The sequence below is a fragment of the Capra hircus genome, chromosome 11 (genome assembly GCF_001704415.2).
Source record: "Capra hircus breed San Clemente chromosome 11, ASM170441v1, whole genome shotgun sequence".
In the NCBI taxonomy this organism is placed as follows: Eukaryota; Metazoa; Chordata; class Mammalia; order Artiodactyla; family Bovidae; genus Capra; species Capra hircus.
The window spans coordinates 101,131,839-101,150,541 of NC_030818.1; the positions used below are offsets into that span (position 1 = coordinate 101,131,839).

Sequence of the window (18,703 nt, forward strand, 5' to 3'; positions counted from 1 at the left end):
ATGCAGTCATTATCACGGCTGGCGTTGTGTGCCGCTGCGTTTATGGTGATTTGCTGTCAGCAATAGAAGAGGCGCACGTGCCTCGATCCTGAAGGACATTTCCTTTCAATGTTGATTTCTGGGTTGCAGGTTTTTTCCATCAGCTGTTTAACATGTTGATCCTCAGCTGTCTCTTGATTATCTGTGGAATTCAAACTGTTGTTCCCCTGTATATAATGTAATGGGTCATTTTTCGCCGCCAGCTTTCCAGGCTTTGATGTTAAATCTTTTGGTTTTGAGAATTTGTTGCTATTGTTTTGGCTGCGCTGTGTGGCATACGGGGATCTTTAGTTCCCTGACCAGGGATCAAACCCGCGGCTCCCGTAGTGGAAGCTCAGAGTCCTAACCACTAGACCTCCAGGGAGGTCCCCGAGAAGTTTTATGATGCTGTGTCTAGGGAGTTTTCTCCCACGAAGTGCCTGTTGTGGATATTTAGAGTTTTATGAATTTGTCTTTTATCACATGTCGTGTAGGTAATTAGCCATTATTACTGCAAATGTATTTTTCCCAAAATCTGTCCTGGGACTTGACATGGAGTTAAGACCTTTTCCTGTAACCACAGGCCCCTGAAGCTCTATTCTCTTTTTCCTTAATCTCTGTTTGTTAGATTGGTGCTTCTTCAAACTCACTATTTTTTTCCCCGTCACCTCCATTTTAATATTGACATCAGTGAATTTTAAAAAAAGTTCAGATATTATGTGTTGAAAATTTCTTGTGCCTTTTTAAAAATCCATGTCAAACTTTCTAATTCTTCATTGAGAACTTTTTTCAAGTGTGTTTATCTTTGCTCATGGGGTTTGTTACTTTCTCTGATAATTTCAACATCTCAGGTAGACATATGTTGACTGTCTTTTCCCTTGAGGACTGGTCACATTCGCCTCATTCTTTGAATGGCGAATGCTTTTTGGGTTGGGTCCTGCACATCACATATATCATGTTGTATAAATTCTCAGTCCTAAAGGAACTCAACCCTGAGTATTCATTGGAAGAACTGATGCTGAAGCTCCAATACTTTGGTCACCTGATGGGAAGAGCCAACTCAGTGGAAGAGACCCTTCAATCTGGGAAAGATTGACAACAGAGGGTGAAATGGTTGGAGGGCATCACTGACTCAGTGGACATGAGTTTGAGCAAACTCTGGGAGATGGTGAAGGACAGGGAAGCCGTGAGTGTTGCAGTCCATGGGGTTGCAAAGAGTCAGACACGACTTAGCGACTGGACAACAATAAATCCTAAGTCCTGTTATGCCCTGGAAAGTTTATGAAGCACTCAACCTAGGTAGTTTCAGATCACTAGTTGATGTACCTTCTATGAGTAGCATTTCCAATCTTGGTCCAGTTTCCTGTTTTTTATTTTTGAGGTCTGATTGACATTACATTACAGTAGTATCAGGCATACAATGTAATGATTCAATATCTGTATACACTGTATAATGATCACTGTACAAAGAAAATTGTTTTCTTGTGATGAGAACTTTTAAGAATCAGTCCCCTAACTACTTTCTGATATGTTGTTGGTTCAGTTGCTAAGTCATGTCTGACTGTGATCCCATGGACTGCAGTACCCCAGGCTTCCCTGTCCTTCACTGTCTCCCGGAGTTTGCTAAAACTTGGGTCCATTGAGTCCATGATACCATTCAACCGTCTCATTCTCTGTCGCCCCTTTCTCCTTCTGCCCTCAATCTTTTCCAGCATCAGGGTCTTTTCCAATGAAAGAGACAGCTCTCTGTATCAGGTGGCCAAAGTATTGGCATTTCAGCTTGAGCATCAGTCCTTTCAATGAATATTCAGGGTTGATTTCCTTTAGGATTGACTGGTTTGATCTTCTTGCTATCCCAGGGATTCTCAAGAGTCTTCTCCAGCATCATATTTCGAAAGCATCAGTTCTTTGGTGCTCTGCCTTCCTTATGGTCCAGCTCTCACATCCATACATGACTGCTGGAAACACCATAGCTTTGACTATACAGACCTTTGTGGGCAAAGCAACATCTCTGCTTTTTAATATGCTAAGTTTGTCATAGCTTCTTTTCCAAGGATTGATGTCTTTTAATTTCATGGCTGCAGTCATCGTCCACTGTGATTTTGAAGCCCAAGAAAATAAAGTCTGTCACTGTTTCTGTTTTTTCCTCATCTATTTGCCATGAGCTGATGGGACCGGATGGTATGATCTTAGTTTTCTGAATGTAGAGTTTTAAGCCAGCTTTTCCACTCTTTTCTTTCACCCTCCTCAAGAGTCTCTTTAGTCCTTCTTTGCTTTTAGCCATAAGGGTGGTGTCATCTGCATATCTGAGGTTGTTGATATTTCTCCCGGCAATCTTGATTCCAGCTTGTGCTTCATCCTGCCTGGCATTTCTCATGATGTACTCTGCATATAGGTTAAATTAGCAGGGTGACAGTATATAGCCTTGACATACACCTTTCCCAATTTTGAACCAGTCTATTATTCCATGTCTGGTTCCAACTGTTGCTTCTTGACCTGCATACAGGTTTCTCAGGAAGCAGGTAAGGTGGTCTGCTATTCCCATCTCTTTAAGAATTTTCCACAGTTTTTTGTGATCCACACAGTCAAAGGCTTTAGCCTAGTCAATGAAGCAGAAGTAGATGTTTTTCTGGAATTCCCTTGCTTTCTCTATGATTGAGTGGATGTTGACAATTTGATCTCTGGTTCCTCTGCCTTTTCTAAATCCACCTTGAACATCTGAAAGTTCTCGGTTCACGTACTGTTGAAGCCTAGCTTGAAGGATTTTGAGCATTACCTTGCTAGATGTGAAATGCGCTCAGTTGTGTGGTAGTTTGAATATTCTTTGGCATTGCCCTTCTTTGGGGTTGGAATGAAAACTGACTCTTTGCAGTCTTGTGGCCATTGCTGAGTTCCAAATTTGCTGGCATATAAAGTGCAGCACTTTAACAGCATCATCTTTTATGATTTGAAATAGCTCAGCTGGAATTTCATCACCCTCACTAAAGCTTCTGAGGCCCACTTGACTTCGCATTCCAGGATGTCTGGCTGTAGGTGAGTGGCCACACCATGGTGGTTATCTGGGTCATGAAGATGTTTTTTGTGTAGTTCTTCTGTGTATTCTTGCCACCTCTTCATCTCTTCTGCTTCTGTTAGATCCTTGCCATTTCTGTCCTCTATTGAGCCCATCTTTGTATGAAATGTTCCCTTGGTATCTCCAATTTCCTTGCGAAGATCTCTAGTCTTTCCCATTCTGTTGTTTTCCTCTATTTCTTTGCATTGTTCACTTAAGAAGGCTTTCTTATCTCTCCCTGCTATTCTCTGCATTCAGTTGCTTATATCTTTCCCTTTCTCCTTTACAGTATTATTAGAGATTCACCATGCTATACACTACCTCTCCAGGACTTATTTGTTTTATAACTGAGTTTATACCTTTTGACCCCCTCCACTGATTTTGCCCACCCCCATCCCCATTTCAGACAACCACCGATCTGTTCTCTGTATCCATGAACTCGGGTTTGTTTTTTCCCGATTCCACATGTGAGTGAGGTCGTGCACTATTTCTCTTTCTCTGTCTGACTTATTTCACTTGACATAATACTCTCAAGGTCCATCCACATTATTGCACATGGAAACTCCAGTACTTTGGCCACCTCATGTGAAGAGTTGACTCACTGGAAAAGACTCTGATGCTGGGAGGGAGTGGGGGCAGGAGGAGAAGGGGACGACAGAGGATGAGATGGCTGGATGGCGTCACCGACTCCATGGACGTGAGTCTGGGTGAACTCCGGGAGTTGGTGATGGACAGGGAGGCCTGGCGTGCTGCGATTCATGGGGTCGCAAAGAGTCGGACACGACTGAGCGACTGAACTGAACTGAACTGAATACTTCATTCTTTTTTAGTGGCTGAATAATATTGTAAGTGTGTATAACATATTTCAAGGCAAGATTTTTGTTAATATGTTTATACACACACCATTTTCTTTCTCTGTTCATCCACCAGTGGACACTTAGCTGGTCTTAACTACTGAAAATAACGCTGCAGTGAACATGGTGAATGCATATGGCTTTTTGAGTTAGTGGATTTTTTTTCCTTTAAAGACCCAGGTTGGAATTGCTGAGTCATACCGTAGTTCTTGGCTTCCCTGGTGCCTCAGTCGGTACAGAGTCTGCCTGCAATGTGGGAGACCTGGGTTTGACCCCTGGGTTGCGAAGATCCCCTGGAGAAGAGAAAGGCTACCCACTCCAGTATTCTTGCCTGGAGAATCCCATGGACAGAGGAGCCTGGGGGGGGGGCCACAGTCCATGGGGTCACAAAGAGTCGGACACGACTGCGTGACTAACTTTTTTTTTTTTTTTAACGGTAGTTCTATTTGTGATGTTTTTCAGGACCCTCTATGCTGTTTCCCATAGTGGTCACACCAGTTTACACTCCCACCAATAGCGTGTGCACAAGGCTTTTCTTTTTCCCACCTCCTCACCAACACTCGTTCTTTCTTTGCTTTTTGGTGACAGCCGTTCTAACAGGTGTGAGGTGATGGCACACTGTGGTTTTGGTTTGCATTTCCCTGATTGAGCATCTTTTCAAGGTACCTTTGTGGCCCTCTGTATGTCTTTGGAAAATGTCTGCTCAGATCTTCTGCCCGATTTTTAATTGTAGGTTTATTTTTTGCTGTTGAATTATATGAGTTTTTAAAAATATACTTTGGATATCAACCCATGTAAAATACATGATTTGCAAATATCTTCTCCTATTCAGTAGGTTGCCAGTTCAGTTTGTTGACGGTTTTCCCTGATGTGCGGAAACTTGTTTGATGTTGTTCCAACTTGTGTTGTGGCTTTAGTTGGCTTTGCTTTTGGCTTCAAGGGGACTTCCCTGGTGGCTCAGATGGTGAAGCGTCTGCCTACAATGCGGGAGACCCACGTTCAATCCCTGGGTCAGGAAGATCTCCTGGAGAAGAAAATGGCACCCCACTCCAGTATTCTTGCCTGGAAAATCCCATGGACAGAGGAGTCTGAGGCTATAGTCCATGGGGTCACAAAGAGTCAGACATGACTGAGTGACTTCACTCACTTGGCTTCAAATCTAAAAAGAAAGTCATTGTCAACACTAATATCAAGACACTTACTGCCTATGTTTTCTTTGGGGAATGTTATGGTTTCAGGTCTTACATTCAAGTCTTTAATCCATTTTGAGTTAAATTTGGGGTATTGTGTTCGTTTATGGGTGTGGTGTAGTGGGCAGAATGCGTTGTTGAATCTTGTTTGTTAATATTTCCTTGTTGAGGATTCTTACATCTGCGTTTATCAGGGCACTGGTTTGTATTTTTCTTGTGGCATCTTTTTCTGATTTTGGTATCAAGGTAATGTTGGCTTCATAAAATGAGTTTGGAAATATTTTCTCCTCTCTTTTACTTGTTCATATAGTTTGAGGGTTGGTATTAATTCTTTGGGTGTTTGGTAGCCATCTGGTCTTAGAGTCCTATTTGTTGCAAGGGTTTTGATTACTGATTCTCTTTAGTAATCAGTCTGCTCAGGTTTTTTTTCTTCATGATTCAGGGTGGAGCGCTGTGTGTCTAGGAATTTAATTTGGCTTCTAGGTTCTCAGATTTGTTGGCATGTAATTGTTCATGGCAGTCTGTCAGGAGCCACTGTATTTCTGTGGTATTGGTGGTAAACGTGCCCTCTTTCATTTTTAATTTTGTTTGAATCTTCTTTTTTCCTTAGTCTAGCTAAATATTTGTCCATTTGGTTCATCTTTTCAAAGAAGCTGCTTTTCGTTTTATTAATATTTTCTATTTTTAGTCTCTGCTTCTACTCTGATCTTTGTTATTCCCTAACTTCTACTAGCCTTGGGCTTCATTTTTCTTGTTCCTTGAGGTGTAAATGTAGAATATTTATGAGATTTCTGATGTTGTATAGGCATTTATTTTTATGAGCTTTGCTGCAGCTCAAGTTTTGGTCTGTTCTATCCATTTTCATTTGTCGGAAGGTATTAAAAAATTTTTTTTTCTTTTGATTTCTTCTTTGACCCATTGGTTGCTCAATAGCGTGTTGTTTGATCTCTGTGAATTTTCCAGTTTTCTTCCCATAATTGATTTCTTGTTGGCAAAGGTGCTTGATGTGATTTCAACCTTCTAAAGTTTAGAAAGGCTTACTTTGTAGCCTACTAGGCAATGGCAACCCACTCCAATACTCTTGCCTAGAAAATCCCAGGGACAGAGGAGCCTGGTGGGCTGCAGTCCATGGGGTCGCTAAGAGTCGGGCACGACTGAGCGACTTCACTTTCACTTTTCACTTTCATGCATTGGAGAAGGAAATGGCAACCCACTCCAGTGTTCTTGCCTGGAGAATCCCAGGGACGGCGGAGCGTGATGGGCTGCCGTCTATGGGGTTGCAGAGTCAGATACAACTGAAGCGACTTAGCAGCAACAGCATGAACTATCCTGAAGGATGTTCCATATACACTTGATAAGAATATGTATTCTGTTTATTTTGGATATATATTCTGTATATATGTGTTTGAGTTTATCTGGTCTAACATGTCCTTTAAGGTTGCTGTTTCCTAATTTTTTTTTTAATCTGGGTGATTTATCCATTGATGTAAGGTGGATATCAAGGTTCCCTATTATTGTATTGCTATCAATTTCTTTCTTTAGGTCTGTTATTATTTGCTTTTATACTTAGGCACTCCTATGTTGTGTTCAAGGCAAATTGAAAGTGGTCAAACAGGAGATAGCAAGTGTGAACGTCGACATTCTAGGAATCAGCAAACTAAAATGGACTGGAATGGGTGAATTTAACTCAGATGACCATTATATCTACTACTGCGGGCAGGAATCCCTTAGAAGAAATGGAGTAGCCATCACGGTCAACAAAAGAGTCCAAAATGCAGTACTTGGATGCAATCTCAAAAACGACAGAATGATCTCTGTTTGTTTCCAAGGCAAACCATTCAATATCACAGTAATGCAAGCCTATGCCCCAACCAGTAACGCTGAAGAAGTTGAAGCTGAACGGTTCTATGAAGACCTACAAGACATTTTAGAACACCCAAAAAAGATGTCCTTTTTATTATAGGGGACTGGAATGCAAAAGTAGGAAGTCAAGAAACACCTGGAGTAACAGGCAAATTTGGCCTTGGAATATGGAATGAAGCAGGGCAAAGGCTAATAGAGTTTTGCCAGGAGAATGCACTGGTCATAGCAAACACCCTCTTCCAACAACACAAGAGAAGACTCTACACATGGATATCACCAGATGGTCAACACCATAATCAGACTGATTATATTCTTTGCAGCCAAAGATGGAGAAGCTCTATATAGTCAACAAAAACAAGACCAGGAGCTGACTGTGGCTCAGATCATGAACTCCTTATTGCCAAATTCAGACTTAAATTGAAGAAAGTAGAGAAAACCACTATACCATTCAGATATGACCTAAATCAAATCCCTTATGATTATACAGTGGAAGTGAGAAATAGATTTAAGGGACTAGATCTGATAGAGTACCTGAAGAACTATGGATGGAGGTTTGTGACATTATGCAGGAGACAGGGGTCAAGACCATCCTTATGGAAAAGAAATGCAAAGAAGCAAAATGGCCGTCTGGGGAGGCCTTACAAATAGCTGTGAAAAGAAGAGAAGTGAAAAGAAAAGGAGAAAAGGAAAGATATAAGCATCTGAATGCAGAGTTCCAAAGAATAGCAAGAAGAGATAAGAAAGCCTTCCTAACAACAGAATGGGGAAGACTAGAGATCTCTTCAAGAAAATTAGAGATACCAAGGGAACATTTCATGCAAAGATGGGCTCAACAAAGGACAGAAATGGTATGGACCTAACAGAAGCAGAAGATATTAAGAAGAGGTGGCAAGAATACACAGAAGAACTGTACAAAAAGGATCTTCACGACCCAGATAATCACGATGGTGTGATCACTCACCTAGAGTCAGATATCTTGGAATGTGAAGTCAAGTGGGCCTTAGGAAGCATCACTATAAACAAAGCTAGTGGAGGTGATGGAATTCCAGTTGAGCTGTTTCAAATTCTGAAAGATGATGCTGTGAAAGTGCTGCACTCAATATGCCAGCAAATCTGGAAACTCAGCAGTGGCCACAGGACTGGAAAAGGTCAGTTTTCATTCCAATCCCAACAAAAGGCAATGCCAAAGAATGTTCAAACTACCACACAACTGCACTCATCTCACATGCTAGTAAAGTAATGCTCAAAATTCTCCAAGCCAGGCTTCAGCAATACATGAACCGTGAATTTCCAGATGTTCAAGCTGGTTTTAGAAAAGGCAGAGGAACCAGAGATCAAATTGCCAACATCCGCTGGATCATGGAGAAAGCAAGAGAGTTCCATGAAACTATGCCAAAGCCTTTGACTGTGTAGATCACAATAAACTTGGAAAATTCTGAAAGAGATGGGAATACCAGACCACCTGACCTGCCCCTTGAGAAACTTATATGCAGGTCAGGAAGCAGCAGTTAGAACTGGACATGGAACAACAGACTGGTTCCAAGTAGGAAAAGGAGTACGTCAAGGCTGTATATTATCACCCTGCTTATTTAACTTCTATGCAGAGTACATCATGAGAAACGCTGGGCTGGAAGAAGCACAAGCTGGAATCAAGTTTGCCAGGAGAAATATCAATAACCTCAGATATGCAGATGACACCACTCTTATGGCAGAAAGTGAAGAGGAGCTAAAAAGCCTCTTGATGAAAGTGAAAGAGGAGAGTGAAAAAGTTGGCTTAAAGCTCAACATTCAGAAAACGAAGATCATGGCATCTGGTCCCATCACTTCATGGGAAATAGATGGGGAAACAGTGGAAACAGTGTCAGACTTTATTTTTTGGGCCTCCCAAATCACTGCAGATGGTGACTGCAGCCATGAAATTAAAAGATGCTTACTCCTTGGAAAGAAAGTTATGACCAACCTAGATAGCATATTGAAAAGCAGAGACATTACTTTGCCAACAAAGGTCCGTCTAGTCAAGGCTATGGTTTTTCCAGTAGTCATGTATGGATGTGAGAGTTGGACTGTGAAGAAAGCTGAGAGCCGAAGAATTGATGCTTTTGAACTGTGGTGTTGGCAGAGACTCTTGAGAGTCCCTTGGACTGCAAGGAGATCCAACCAGTCCATTCTAAAGGAGATCAGCCCTGGGATTTCTTTGGAAGGAATGATGCTAAAGCTAAAACTCCAGTACTCTGGCCACCTCATGCGAAGAGTTGACTCATTGGAAAAGACTCTGATGCTGGGAGGGATTGAGGGCAGGAGGAGAAGGGGATGACAGAGGATGAGATGGCTGGATGGCATCACGGACTCGATGGACATGAGTCTGAGTGAACTCCGGGAGATGGTGATGGACAGGGAGGCCTGGTGTGCTGCGATTCATGGGGTCGCGGACACGACTGAGCGACTGAACTGAACTGATGTTCAGTGATATATACTCACAATGTTATATCTTCTGGTTGGATTTGAGCCCTGTGTCATTTTGTAATACCTTCTCTGTCTCTTATTGCAGTTCTTGTTTCACAGTCTCTCTCTGTTGTATAAGCATAGCTGCCTCAGGCTTTTAGGTTTCCTTTTGCGTTGAATGTTTTTCTGTTCTTTTCTGGTCTATGTGTGTGGTCTGCAGACTCACACCTGCAGTGTCTCTTATAGACAGAATATCTTGTCTCTCTATCCATTCAGCCGCTCCATGTCTTTTGGAAAAGTTAGTATTTAAAGTAATTGCTAGGCATGCACTCATTTGCGATTTTGTTCATTGTTTTCTGGCTGTTTTTCTGGTCCAGGTCTAAGGTCTTCCTTATGCAGGTCTGGATCTGTCCCCTACACATGCATCTTGAGGGTGAGTCTAGGGTTGGTGTGGATCCATTCTAAGATGACTGACCATTCCTAGATGTGGGATTCTCAGGAGTAAACCCAAGAACGTCCTGGGCAAGCTGATACACATTGGTCACCCCAGTTCACACACAGAACTAGGGGACTCAGAACCCCTCTGAAGGTACTTCTCTAGGATTTCCCTACCCTCTGCCTTCTGCAGGGGGCCCTCTCCTGGTTCCTCTGGCCAGCATGACCGAGTTTATCATGGAGTTTTAGCTGCCCGGTCATGTGGTTCTGGGGCTGGAGCTTTGAGCTTCGAACGAAATGAGAGGGGAAAACAGGCAGTTCACCCCTTTATAGTCACTTCTGTGTTTTGACTACACTCTGCTTTTGTCCACTTTTCAGGGTCTTTTGTATTTTGTTTGGCATTTTTAGATCAGCAGGAGAGAGAGGCTTTTTAAAACTGGTAATAAGATTTACCGTCTGAACCATTTCTAAGTGTCCAGTTCAGGGGCATTCACGGTATTGTGCAGCCGTCATCATCACCTCCCTCCAGAATGCTTTCATCCTCCCAGATGGAACTGTCCCCACTGATACCCGAACTTCTCATCCCTCCCAGCCCCTGGTAATGTTGAAAGATGCAGGTTTTTAAAGCCAGTGTTTGCAAGATGTTTATTAATGTTCCGTTGGCCAAAGCAAGTCACATGGCCAAGTCCAGCCTGAAAGGGATAGAGAAACAGGAGGCGCGGCCTGGGTGGCCATGTGGTGTGGAAGCAAGAGCACCTGCGTGGGTCTCAGGAGAAGCTGTGAGTGAGATCCTGGCTGCTGGGAGCAGGTGGGTGGGAGCCCTCAGGGGCTCAGTAGTCCTGTCGTTGGGATCCCTCCCCTAGGGAAACCTGACCTCTGATTTCACCCACCTGCTGTATGGGCGGTGGGAGTGGGAGGGATGGGGGCGAGGCTAGGGGTGGGAGGGGGATTTCAGCAAGGCTCCCCCACCCTCAGCAGCGCTGTGCAGTTATATCTCTTTTCTTTTTCTCTCTGCCTTCTATAACCCCTGAAGAGAGTCAGGAAATGAACTTCAAAGCCACACCCTGGGATGCCCACCCAGGTCTGGACTGGGAGTGGTGGGGGAGGTCCTGCCCCAGCCCCCTTCCAGCCTGTTCCTCCGGACCGGAGGCCTGGAGGGGCTCAGCTGGTCAGGACACTCTCAGGGGGTGCAGGGCGGACCTTCAGGACTTGTTGGGACCGGCCGGGGCGCCCACGGTTTATTGAGTGGATGCTGGCGGGCAGGGCCAGGCCTGGAAGGCAGCTGAGAGGCCCCTTCGGGCTGCTGGGTGGGCTCCTCTTCACCCACTAATGCTTGGGTGCTCCGTTCCCTCCCCCACCCCGTTCACGTCTCTGCTCCTTCTCTGCCTGAGCAGGCTCTTGGCCCTTAATGACCTCCTGGCTCTCCCTGGTCCTCGGGTAGCCAGGGTCCAGTGACCCCAGAGCGGAGAATCTGATTGGCTCAGCCCATCCTCGCAGACCAGCTCCCATTGGACGGTGTTTCAGCCTATGAGGGGGCTGCCCTGCGCTGAGGCATCTGCCTTGGTTCCATCTGCTGGGGCATCAGGGCCCTGGGGGCAGGACCACGTCCCCGCAGGTGCAATCAAGGCGGGCACGGCCTGCCTTCCATCCCGCTGGCCATCTGTACTGGCTGTGTGGCCGCCAGGAAGGCACGTCCCCTCTCTGAGCCCTGGTTTTCGCGTCCCCTTGTTGCACTCTGGATAGAGCTTCAAGGGTGCAGGCTTGGGGAGGCCTGAGTGCGGGGTTCAGGGAGGGTCAGGGTCGGCAAGGTCACTGTGACTCTCCTCGGAGGGGCTGTGTTCTGAGGTCTGTGAGGAGGACTCCCTCCTGGCCCGGCAGCCTTTTGGGGGCTCACTGCCTCTGCCGTTTCTTCCTAGGAGCGGAAGCGAAAGGGGGTGGCGGCCCCGCAGTCCCTGAGGACCCTGTGAGCCCCGGGCTCCCGCAGCTCCCGCGCCGCCCGCAGCTCCTGGAGGAGGACCGAGCGCCCAGCGAGGAAGTGGCCGCCGCAGACGGAGGGGACGCCGCGGCGCCAGAGGGACCCCCGGGCGAGCCCCCGGCCGAGGCCTCCGCGGCGCCCCCAGCCCAGGCCCAGGCCCAGGCCCAGGCCATGGCCGCGGGCGAGGCCCTGCCAATGCCCAAGGCGGCGGCCGGTGGGGTCCCCAACATCGGCTTCGTGGGCGAGCCCCCGCCCTACGCGCCGCCGGACCCCAAGGCCGCGCACCTGCTCTACCCGCCGCACTTCTCACCGCCGGTGCTCTTTCCGCCCGCGCCGGCCGCCCCGGCCCTGTACCCGCCGCCCGCACCGCTCTTCCCCGCGCCTGCCGCACAGCCGCTCTTCGCCACCTTCCCAGTGGTGAGTCAGCCCGTGGGGACCCCCGTCTCCCCCCTCAGCCACCCTTGCAGAGGACACAGCTGTGCCCTGGGGGCGCAACAGAAAGGGGCTTCCTCCGCCTAGGGAATGGGCAAGACTGAGCGGCCTCGCAGGAGCCGGGGGTCATTTGAGCTGGGTTCTGCAGAATGAACAGGAGTGTTCAGGGAGAGGAGGAGAGCCCAGCACAGGCGTTGTAGGGTGGCCAAGGCTGGTGCATCCTGGGAGTGAGGGTGGTTGGTCCAACTTATTGAGGAGCGGATAGGAAGAGGTGGGGGTTCCATTGTGAGGGACCCCAGGGCCTTTATTAGGGGATGAGTTGATACAGATTTTTAGAAAAACCCTGGCTGCCTGTGGAGGAGAGCTTTGAGGTTTCCAGCACCTCTCCCCACCTTGGTGCGGAACACTGGAGGACGTGGAGACCCTGGTCGCTGCAGCCTGGACTGAGCAATCTGTAGGGGCAGAACCTGGAGGATTCCAGGGGGCTGCGTGACGGGTCGGGGTGCTGAGCGGGCAGGAATGGGGCCTTGCTCCCCGGGCAGCCTGCAGCCTGGCTGGGTGAGGCTGGGAGGTGGCTGGAGTGACAGCGCCATGGCGGTCGCTGACCACGTCCTCATCCTGGTGTCTGGAGGCTACGGCCCGCTCTCTTACCACGCCACGGCCTCTTCCCCTGCAGTACAACAGCCCCGTGGCAGGCGTGCCAGCCCCGGCCCCGGCAGAACACAGGCCCCCGCCCAAGGACTACATGATGGAGTCTGTGCTGGTGACCCTCTTCTGCTGTCTCCTCACTGGGCTCATCGCCATCGTCTACTCCCACGAGGTAGGAGGGCGTGGGGGGGGGTACCCTGGTGCAGCCCCCAGGCCTGCCGTGCCCAGGCCCCCAGTGTTCCCCCCCACCCCCGAGAAGGCTGGCAGAATTGGGAGATCGGTGCCCAGTTGTCTGGAATCCTGGCTGCCACCTCTGCTGTCTCTGCCCTTTACCACTCAAGATCTGCTCTAGAAGATTCCACTGAAACAGTTCACACTGGTGGTGTGAATGATTCAGGTCCAGGGGACTGCCCATCCCGTGGGGCTTGTGTTTCAACTTAGATTAAAAAAATAATAATTTTATTTGATTTGGGCTCTGGTGGGTCTTTGCTGTTGCTTGCACTTTCCCAAGTTGCAGGGAGCAGGGGCTCCTCTTGGTTGCGGTGCGTGGGCTTCTCTTGTTAAGGAGTGCGGGCTCCAGGGCACGCGGTCTTCAGTAGGTGCAGCCGGGGGCTCACTAGTTGTGGTTCCCAGGCTCTGGAACACAGGCCAGTAGTTGTGGCATGGGGGCCTGCTTGCTCCATGGCGTGCGGGATCTTCCCAGATCCAGGACCGAACCCACGTCTCCTGCATTGGAAGGCGGATTCTATACCATGGAGCCACCACGGAGGCAGCAGGGGCTTGTGTGTAATCTGTCCATCTGCTCGTTTATTCTACCCACCCACCTCTGTCTGTCCTTCCCAGCTACCCATCTCTCCGTTCACCCGCTACCCACTTTTCCATCCACCATCTGTCTAGTCTCCATCTATTCATCCACCCATCCCATTCATCTGTTAACGCACCTGTCTGTCCACTCAGCCATCCGCCTGTCTGTCCATCCACCATCCACCCACCTGGCATCTCGATTACACCCTTTCTTCTTCCTCCCTCCCCGCCATTCCTGACCTTGGCTTGGCATGAGGCTGTCCTAATAGTAGGAAGGCCCTGGGGCTTCTGTTCAAGGCTGACCCGATGAGAGCCCTGATATCCCCCGGAGGTCAGGCTCCCCAGTTGTAAGCAAGACGGGACTGGGGCAGGGGGGCTGAGTGAGGACCGGGCCCCTCAGAGGTGCGATTCTGCAGGCTGCTGCCTGCTTGTCAGTTCTGGCTCTGCCACCAGCTGCAGGGCCCTGGGGCGGGTCACTTAACCTCTCTGAGCCTTTGTTTGCTCATCTTCAAAGAGGGGCCAACGATGATATCGAACTCGGGGTGGTTGTGCAGATGGTGAGGGACAGGCCTGGAGTGCGGATGTGGGTCAGGCCTGCAGCCAGTGCCCGGGAGCTGGTCGCCACCGCCTCGATTGCTGCTGCCCCCGCGTGAGCTGTGGCCTGGACAAGCCCCCGACTGCCTCGCGGAGTCAGCTGTCCAGTCTGTGCGCTGGGGCCGGGCAGGCACCGGGAGGGAGCACGGGATCTGGGTCCACTCACTGCTCCTCTGGTCTCGTTGCAGACCCGCGCAGCCCTGGCCCGGGGGGACCTGGCTCAGGCTCAGGAGGCCTCTCGCAAGGCCCGCTCGCTGGTGCTCTTCAGCCTGCTCTTCGGGGTCTTCGTGTCCACCAGCTGGGTTATCTACGTGGTGGTCGCGCTCTACCTGCCTTGAGGGCTGCTCGCTCCGCTGGGGACTCCGGGTCCTTGGCCAGGCTCCTTCTGTGGACTTGAATTCCCGCCGGCAGCCACCTGTCACCTAGAGGGGACCCGGGCGGGAGGCCGGAAGACGGTGGGCTCTGCAGTCCATGGCACCCCTGTGGCCGGGCCTCGGCATCCTGGCCTGAGGGGGCCCCAGTGCCCCGGTGGCTCCAGCTGGGGGACGGGGGCCAGCGCCTCCATGCCCAGGCCTTCTCCTGACCCTGAGGGACCAGCGCCCTCCTCTCCTCAGAGTCGCTGGCAAGGACGTTGCCACCTCCGGCCGCCCATGCCTGCAGGGCCTAGCTGCCCGGCTCTCGCCCTCCCTGTGGGAGCTGAGAGGAGCAGCCTCCCCTCTCCTGGGTGGCTCCTGCCCCACCCAGGAGGCAGCCTCTCTCTCTCCTGCTGACCCCTCGCCCCAAAGCCCAGGCCATGGTGACCGGTCAGTGGACGCACAGCAACACGCCGGGCGGAGGGTCTCGTGGCTGCTTCGGGAGCGTTGCTGGCCCTGGTCCCTTCAGGGGCTCTGGGGTTCCCCCTCCTGTCCCTCCGGGATGCTGTTCTCTGCCCACACTGCCGTGGTGTCTGACTCGTGCACATGGGCTGGAGCAGGGCGGGAATTTCTGTCGGGTGTTTCCTGGCCAAAGGTGACAGCAGAGCAGGGACGTCTACCCGCACGGAGAAGAGGAGGGGACCTCGGCAGAGTCACGAAGGTGGACAGCTCCGGGGGGCTCTCTGAGCACCCACTGGGTGCCAGTCTCCGCCCTGGCACTCACCAGGACCGGGAGCTGAAGCAGGAGCACATCCCGTCTTGACCCTTGGGACGCTCCTGGAGCCTGGGAGATGCAGATACAGAAGAAGAGAGGCAGGACGCTGCGTGGAGCTTGAGAGGTGGCCTCATGGTCCAGGCCGCGGGGCTGGCCCAGACTAAGGCTCTCAAACCCTAAAATGCATGATCGTCACGAAATAGGGGGAGTAAATGGGATTTAGGGGTCCATAGACGCCGGACGGCCATAGCAACTTCTGTCACTAAACTCTTCTAAGTAAAATCAAAATAGAAATCACGTAGACCAGTGTGCCACTAGCCCGAAAGCCTATAGGAAACACCTGGGATCCTTGTTAAAGTGCGGATCCTCATTCCGTAAGTAGGGCCCGAGATCCTGCAGTTCTCATTTCTGCTCCCAGGTGCCACTGAAGCTGGTAAATTGGACCAACTTTATGTGGTTAAAACCATTAAATCAGGACCAAGCCAAGGACGCCCCCTAGAGTCTCTGCTCAGCACTGTTGTGAGGTTCTAGCTAGTGAAACAAACAGCAAAAAATGAAATTTGTAGTATGAAAACTAGAAGAGAAAAAATGATGCTCTGGCTAGAATATGCAAGCATCCATGAAAAATTAGAATAAGAGGACTCAGAAAAGTGATTATAGTAGTCAGTAGCAATATTCAGTTAAAAGTGGAAAAAATGTAAAATTCCACTCAATAGTGATTAAGAAACAGTAAAACTTAGGCATAAATTTAACAGGAAAAAAAGAACAATTTTTTTAGAAGGAAAGTACATGTGTTATAAGATGCCATACAAGGATTTTGGGACATCTACTGTTTGAAAAAAACAAAACCCCGTGCCTCTAAAAAGAGCAAAGAACAAAGTATCTGCATATAAAGATGTAATATCATAAAATATCTAGCTTTCTTAAACAGACTTAATGAAATTCCAACAAGAAAGCTAAGCTTTTAAAACTGACAAAGATGTTTAAAAAATATGGAAGGAAAATGTGCAAAAATTGCTAATTTTTTCAGTTTAATGAGGGAAAACTGTCTTCACCAGATTTTGAAACTTACGATAAAGCTCCAGTAAACGCAGAGTGCAGCATGGCTTTGCCACAGAACTGGAATGGTGAAACATAAAGCCCAGAAAACACTCCAGGTGTATGTGGGACAATAATTCCTGGCCCAGAGAGCATTTTAGTTGAGTCAGGGTGGACAGCAAGCAGAGTTGGCTAACTGGTTGGAAAAAAAATGATTCTCCTCCTATTGTATAAATAAATTCCAAGTAGTATGAAATAAAAGTGTACTAATCTTATATGAAGCTTAGGGGAGCATTTCTATAGTTTCAGGGTGTTAGGCAGTGTGGAAGGGGCGGCCTCCCGCAATCTGGAATACTTTTGAGGAAAAGACTGGTAGCTTTTGAGTTCTGTGTGTTAGGGAAGAACTTACTTAAACTATCGGATGATTTTTACTTATCAGATTGGAAAACGTTAGAAAGATTGATTCTGGAGTTGGTGAAACCTTGACCCTCTCATTTGTTGCTAGGGAGGTGTGCATTGCTACCCTCTTTGTAGAAAACAGACTATGGTATCTGTTAGTGATACATGTTCAGTTCCGTTCAGTTCAGTCGCTCAGTTGTGTCCGACTCTTTGCGACCCCATGAATCGCAGCACGCCAGGCCTCCCTGTCCATCACCATCTCCTGGAGTTCACTCAGACTCACGTCCATCGAGTCCGTGATGCCATCCAGCCATCGTATCCTCGGTCGTACTAGGTATTAATGTGCATGTGCGTGCAGAGACCAGAGTCTGGGAGGGTGTGTTCCAAGCTGCGGAGGGTGACTGCCTTTGGGGAGGGACTGGCACTTGTGCCACACGTCGCTGAAGTTTAAAATGCGGGTGTATTCATGGGCTGTGCAATTAAAAAACAACTGGAAAAAACGTGAGTGCCTTTTGACCCAGTCATTCCAGTTATGGGATCCTCCACGGTCGAAGAAGCCGTCCATCTGGACAGACATCTGTCAGTGTTGTTACTGAAGGGCCCTGAAGGAGAGCTGGTTGGGGCAACTCTGGAATGAAAGCTCTGACGACACTGGGGCACATCCTATTTTGGGGATGTTAAAATATGCGTCTTAGCGTCACGGCGGGGTGGCGTTGAGATGTTTAACCTCGGAGAGTGGTAGAGAAAGGCCTTCCTGAGAAGGCTGAGTGTGGATGTGGCCGTCTCCAGGTGGTCCCATCATTTTGCGTTCCCACCAGCACCTGTTGGGGGGTCCCAGTTATTCCACAAACTCATCAGTCCCTGGTTTTTGTCGATCTTTTACATTTTAGGGCTTCTGGTTATTAAAACTATGGTGATATTTCAGTGTGGCTTTAATTTGCATTTTGCTGACTAATGGATGATATTGGGCTTTTAATCATGCTCATCAGCTACGATGGTGATCTGATGATGTCTTCAGATATGATGATCGCTTTTAAAATACTATCTATTTTTGGCTGCTCCGGGTCTTCGCTGCTCTTGAGCGGGTGTTCTCTAGTTGCGGCGAGCGGGGGCTCCTCACTGCGGGGCACAGCCTTTGGTAGTTGCAGCTTGTGGGCTCAGCTGTTGCAGTGCCTGGGGCTAGGTGCTCTGCGGCATGTGGGATCTTCCCAGATAAGGGATGGAACCCGTGTCTCCTGAGTTGGCAGGCGGGTTCTTCCCCACTCCGCCACCAGGGAAGTTCTGGATCGCTTGTGCTTGTTCAAGTCTTGAGCCCGTTTCTGGGCTGGATTGTCTTTCTCTTATCAGTTCAGAGGAGTTCTTTGGTGCTTTCTAGGTATGAGTCTGGTGTGAGATTCAGGGATTGCAAATACCTTCTACTTTTGTAGCTTCCCTCTTTACTCCCTTAATGGTGTTGTCGGATGGAAAGTTCTCAACTGTAATTATGCAGATTTATCTTTTCCTTTACGGATTTTGTTCTTTCGGCTTTAGAAAAATTTCCCTGCCCCTGGGTCATGATCAGATATTCTCTTTTGTTGTTTCGAGATCTAGAAGCATTATTGGTCTCTTTTTATATTGTTTTCAGATTTCCACCCAGCTGGACTAGATCCTAGAGGTCCATTTGTCTGTTTTGGTTACCACAATCATACTTCATGTCTGAGACTTGATAGTAAGTCTTGCCATTGAGTGGGTCAGGTCCTCACACCTTGAGGGTCTGGATCATTTAAAATCATCTGCATGTACAGTCAATTTTAGAATTAACAATTCACCTCCTACAAGCACCAGGATGCTG

General features: G+C 48.6%; 1 protein-coding gene across 2 annotated transcripts in view; it reads left to right on the forward strand.

The window, feature by feature from the left end:
• The window catches only part of LOC102186025 (vegetative cell wall protein gp1), a 29,680-nt gene extending 12,308 nt beyond the window's left edge, over positions 1 to 17,372 (forward strand). Inside the window, exons 2-4 of one of the 2 annotated variants that reach the window (XM_018056022.1) lie at positions 11,771 to 12,246; positions 12,938 to 13,081; positions 14,496 to 17,372. In XM_018056022.1, coding sequence (XP_017911511.1) covers positions 11,771 to 12,246; positions 12,938 to 13,081; positions 14,496 to 14,645 — 770 coding nt within the window. In that variant the 3' untranslated portion in view covers positions 14,646 to 17,372. Of the gene's footprint in view, positions 1 to 11,770; positions 12,247 to 12,937; positions 13,082 to 13,168 lie in introns of both variants that reach the window. The other variant, XM_018056023.1, reaches the window with a different exon arrangement.